Genomic DNA, 5,688 nt, shown 5'->3' on the forward strand with positions numbered 1-5,688 from the left:
TACAGAGTCCTCTACAACCTCACAGACCTCCTCCAACATCTCTTCTTCCGCCTCCTCAGATCCTCAGACCTCAAACCTTCTGACCCCCAAACCCTGAGGAACTCCGTCCATCCATCTTAATGAATATCTAAAATAATTTAATCTGCATAGAATCCTAGAAACTCTCCTGTCAGCAGACAGATTTCTCTCTTCACACCCCCGCTCGCACAAATTAGTGGTACGCTCGTAAATGACACGCAGAAGTTTTCCTTTTTTCTTCTTTTTCCCTCCAGAAGAGTTAAACCATGTTTGACATCTCCATTAGAGAGTCATTTCACTGTCACGTCTGGAGCGTTCATTTAAAGATCATTTGACACTGAATGAAAGAATTAGAATTATTAATTATTATTATTCATAGATTTATCAATAAAATAAATATTGATTTGTTCAACAAACTGAAAAAAATGATGGTAGGTTTTTTTGTCGTCCGTTTTAACGTTTCAATTTCTAACTTATTTCTATTTTATTTATTTATTTATTTATTTTTATTTGTTTATTATTATTATTTTACAATTTATTTATTTATTTATTTTTGTATGATTTATTTTGATTTAATTTATTTATTTTATTTATATTTAATTTACTTTCTACTGGCTTTTTTTTTTTTTTTCCTTATCTTAACTCTTAAACGCTCCCTGTGGTTTCTCCTGCTCTGCAGATGTGTGTGTGTGTTGTACGTGTGTGTGTTGTGTGTGTGTGTGTGTTGTTTGTGTTGTGTGTGTGTGTGTGTGTAGACCTGTATGTGTATATATTTTAAAGGTGCGATATAAATAAAGTTATTATTATTATTTTGTCACAAACACATTTGACCATAAAGCCAAAGTCCTGATTGAAATCGTCGGATTCTTCAGCACCTCCTGAACACAGAAAGACATTTGGTTTTTCAGATGTAATTACGAGTTTTCACCACACGAACAGTTACATAATTAAAAGATAACCTTAAAGATGAAAAGCAGAAATGAGTTACGTTGTTACTTTTGTTACATTCCGTCGTCGTAACATCAAACAGAACTCCCTTCCTTCTGTCTCTTCTGCGACTTTCTCAACGACTTACAGCAGGATCTGGATCTGGATCTGGATCTGGATCCCTGCATGTTGTTTTCCTCCTCGGCCCTCAGCTGCCACGGAGAAAACAAAGAGGTCTATGACGGACCACCTGCTCAGAGAGGATTGTGGGTAGGAGCTACTGTACACTAAACAGCTGAACCGGGAGCAGGGAGGGTCCCGTGGGGGCTGGGTTGAGGTTTAGGGGGTCCAGGACGAGGCGGTCTGGTGGTGAAACGGTTGCAGAGGTCTGGGCTCCCCTGATCCTGATGGACAGTGGTCCAGTCCGCCTCAGTACATAAATACTCCACGCTACATTAGCCTCCAAAGCCGTTCCACATGTTGTTTGCAGAAGGCCTCCACGGTGCTTAAACCCCGATCCCCATCTGGATCTTTCCAGGTCAGCTAGTCCAGGACTTCAAAACACGGTCCCACGACGTGGACTCGCTCCCTGATCCCCCACCCTGCAGGACCGTAGTCTACATACCCGACCTAGCCCGTCACAGGCTGCACTCAGACCAGCACGCTGTAAAAGATGACTGTTAAGCGTTATGCTGAGTCTTTCCTTCTGAAACTGGGAGTTGGGAGTCAAGTTAAATAATCTTCTTCTTGTCTTGAGAAACAAGATGTCAACACTAAATAATAAACTAGAGGATTTCTATGAAGTGAACTAATTCGATATTTTGTTAGTAACGAGCTGAAGGCATCAAATGAAATCAATTCTGACACTTTCAGTCTTTTTCGGATTGTTCCAAGCAGAGGGGGATGCTTGGCATTGGATTTTGCATGAAAGGCATGAACTTGCTGCTTTCCATCTTGATTCTAGTCCCAAACATGAGGAAGAAAACATGTTTGCAAGGCTGCACCGGTCATCCAAAGCTGTTTCTGGTTCCTGCTGCCCTTGTCCCAAGGCCAGTCAGCTGTGCTCTGCCGTGATGCAGGTTAGGGGCCCCACTGGGACCCGCGGCGAGTCTGAGGCTCCGAGATGAGAGGGGGTAAACGGGGGTTCTTTACGAGCGGCCTCGCTTCCCTCCGCCTGCTAGAGAAATGATGACGGTGCAGAAATATATTAATACATGTTCCCCCCATCTAGGATGGAGCTGCACCTCCTCCACCTCCTCCATGTGTGGCTGACTGTCAACTGAAGAAGAAGCAGAGAGCAGGGCTCCTCCACCTTCTCCAAAATCAAACTCAAGCACTTTCCAAGCATTTCAAGGTGCATCTCCATGCTTTTCCAGCCCCTTCCAGCTGTGGTAAACTCCATATTTGTATCAATCCAATGGTCAGTATTCAGTCTACTTATTATGTCACTTGTTCATCACATTAAATGAGATGTTATTGTCCTCTAAACAACCAACATGATGTTTGGAGACAGCTTTTTACAGAAGGACCACAAATGAAAGGAAAACTAATTCCACTAACAGATCCACAGAAATATAATCACCAACTATTTTCATCATCTGTTCATCATCAAAAGTCATTTTTCATAAAGAAATGTCACAAAATGCTGTTTTCAGTCCCTCAGATATGGAGATCTTCTTTTCTCTGTTCTATCATAGATGTCATCACATACAACACACATTTCAAGACCTTTATTCTAAATCCAAGACCTTTTCAAACCACACAAGTGTTTTCAAGGATTTCCAGCACCTGTACCAGCCCTGAGAGAGGATGAGGAGGATGAGGAAGCTCACAGCTGCAGCATGAGATGAAGAGAGGGACGGACAGATAAACGGAAGTCAACATGGTGGGACAGCTCTGATAGAAATATCCTCATTAGACGATAAGTGGAAACACGTCCTCGGATCCAGAGATCCTCATCGTCTGCTGCCAGTGCAGGAGGTCCTCTGGTCCACATCGCCACGGTAACGACTGATCTAATCACAAGGCCCGCTCGGTGGAAGCCACCTGTTTCTGCCAGCTTTGCTCTCGCACTTAAAAGGGGGGCGGCTGGCATGTTGGACTGGTACCCAGATCCCCATGTTGTCCCGCTTAAAGACAAAGACACAAAAAATGGATTTCTTCTCTCGGTTCTTCAAATGGACAATAAAAGTGCAGTCGGCACACTCACGCGCCCCCCCTCAACCACCGAGCTCCTCCGCTCCCTCCCATCGATGCTCATCAGTGCACCAGATTCTGTAACTCCCTTACGAGTTTGTATATATTTATATATATATCGGCCAAATGAGTTGTAAAATATCGGCATTTCGGATATATACAAAAAAAAGGGCGGCTCCGGTTTCCCCCCACTACCAATTTGACCCCAAATGTATAATATTATCCCCCTCCCCCTTGAGGTTTTACTCCAGGTGCTCCGGTTTCCTCAAAAAAAAACCTCACAAAACACTGGAAGAAACACTAAAACTCGGGCTGCACGGTGGTGTAGCTGGAAGCACCACTAGTCTGTAACAGGTCTTAGTCTCAGTGGGTCCCACCGCTGGTCTGTAACAGGTCTAAGTCTCAGTGGGTCCCACCGCTGGTCTGTAACAGGTCTTAGTCTCAGTGGGTCCCACCGCTGGTCTGTAACAGGTCTTAGTCTCAGTGGGTCCCACCGCTGGTCTGTAACAGGTCTTAGTCTCAGTGGGTCCCACCGCTGGTCTGTAACAGGTCTTAGTCTCAGTGGGTCCCACCGCTGGTCTGTAACAGGTCTTAGTCTCAGTGGGTCCCACCGCTGGTCTGTAACAGTATAATAACACAGTAATAACATGCTGGTGTCACGAGAAATATAGTTATATAATAACTGTCCACCCTTGGTTCTTCCTTTCCAAGTGATGGAATACCTAAAAAAGCCGATCTGGATCGGTTTATTCAATAATATATGAAGCGACGGCATCGCCCGACACCCGACACTCTCAGGTCGGGCCGTCAGCCCGAGTCATGCGTGGAGGAGAGAGAGAACGGGAGGTGGACGATGAATAATTGAAGAGAAGCCGGGCTCGTTTGTAAAGAATCAGCTCTCAGTGTGCACGGCGGCGTGGGCCGGAGAGGAAGACCACCTCCTGTGACGGGAGGGTTTCCAGCATGAAGCTTTGTGGGAGACAGACGATGATTCCTTACTTCTGTTTCTGCCTCTGCTTGCTTCCTCTACAAGGTAAAAGAAAAAGATCCTTGCTCTTTCTTTTAAACGAGTTCAGGCGAGTTCCTGCTGCTGCAATTATGTCAAATTGTCTAAACGCAAAAAAGCCAGAGGGAGGGTCATAAAACGTGAAGCATCAAATAGACCAGAGGCAGATGAACATGTGAGTGTTTAATTAAGTGTTGTCCTCAGGAGTCTACGCAGTCCGCCAACGCAGGCCTCGGGAAAGTCTTTAAATGTCTGCTAATACGGAGCTTTCCTCCTCACAGTCACAGACGGCTAACAGACGGAGCTTTCCTCTCCTCACAGCAACAGACTGACGTCTCTGGTGTTGCAGGTCTGCAGATACTGGACCCAGAGGAGGTGGAATACATCCGCTCCGTTGCCAAGGCGACGGTGGGGGGCTCGGTCACCCTGGGCTGCGGCTCCGCCAGGCCCACCATCTTCATCTGGGGCTTCACCAAACCGGGGACGGACAACAACGTGGCGGTGGCCTACGACTACGGACAGGGGCCCAAACTGCAGGCTCAGTCCGGGGTCCGGGGTCTGGGGTCCGGGGCCCAGGTTCAACACATGCGGGTCCCTGTCAACACCTCCGCCTTAGTCCTGGAGGGGCTCCGGAGGGAGGCAGAGGGCCTGTACACCTGCCAGGCTCTATACGACAGCGAGGACGGGGCCCGGATCACCTTCTACTTCACCCGGCTGGAGGTGGACGACCACTGATGTTCACATTAACGTGGATGTCTTCAAAGCCCTAAAATGTCAAAGAAAAAACAGATTTTACCCCAAAAAACTGTAAAAGAAATCAATATGACTAATTATCATTACATTTCAGAGAGAAACGAACCGTCTGAGAAGCCGAAGACATCATCAAACCAATGAATAACTCATAAGCTTCTATGCTAGGAGTCGCCATTGTTGCGTGAAACAAAATGGAAGTCTATTTTTGTGTGTGCAGGAGGAACTATACGCCACCTGTGAGAACATAACATTTTGTTTTGTGTATTAAAGACGTTGTCATGGTGTCACAATAAAGTCATGTTTACTGAGGTAATACATTATTTCTCGTAGACTTCCTTTTGTAACGAGAGGAGCCCCCCCCCTGCTGGCTATCAGAGAGAATGCAAGTTTAAGGCACTTATTGGGAAGTATATGACCCAGCAGCTTTGCAGCTTTACCTCTACATGGTTCTATAAAACCAGGAATCTCCACCTTTTTAATCTGGTTCTTGTGTTTCCTCCAACATTAAGGAAACAAAGTCCTGGTTGGTCTGTGCATCTTCTAAAAGTATTTTTTCCAATTATTTGAGCATCACAAATAAATTCCACTCACCCTCATTGAACTGGGGCGGGGGGCAGAAACCTCATAAACAGGTTCCTTAAAACCTGCAAATAAACCAGACCTAGCTCCTGCTAAATACCACAAATATGTTTGGATCAGACTGAAGTGGAACACAAACACTGCGATGAGCGAGAGGCCGGCCTCTTGTCTCCTGCAGTCGCTATAAACGTACCAAGCGTGACACCGTG

The 5,688-nt window shown here is 45.7% G+C and overlaps 1 protein-coding gene across 1 annotated transcript; it reads left to right on the forward strand.

Moving 5' to 3' along the window:
• The first annotated feature begins 4,042 nt into the window (after window positions 1-4,042).
• Window positions 4,043-4,933, forward strand: LOC311019927 (uncharacterized protein). Its single transcript, XM_084019592.1, has 2 exons — window positions 4,043-4,174; window positions 4,497-4,933. The coding sequence occupies exons 1-2, from the start codon at window positions 4,105-4,107 to the stop codon at window positions 4,880-4,882; spliced, it is 456 nt and encodes a 151-aa protein (XP_083875718.1). The 5' UTR covers window positions 4,043-4,104; the 3' UTR covers window positions 4,883-4,933.
• Window positions 4,934-5,688: the final 755 nt, after the last annotated feature.

The sequence above is a fragment of the Eutrigla gurnardus genome (assembly GCF_963514095.1).
Source record: "Eutrigla gurnardus genome assembly, chromosome: 10".
Lineage (NCBI taxonomy): Eukaryota > Metazoa > Chordata > Actinopteri > Perciformes > Triglidae > Eutrigla > Eutrigla gurnardus.

Coding starts and splice junctions, on each gene's coding strand:
- LOC311019927 (XM_084019592.1), top strand. CDS start 4,105: ATGAAGCTTTGTGGGAGACAGACGATGATTCCTTACTTCTGTTTCTGC. Junction 4,175..4,496: donor CTGCTTGCTTCCTCTACAAG/GTAAAAGAAAAA, acceptor CTGGTGTTGCAG/GTCTGCAGATACTGGACCCA.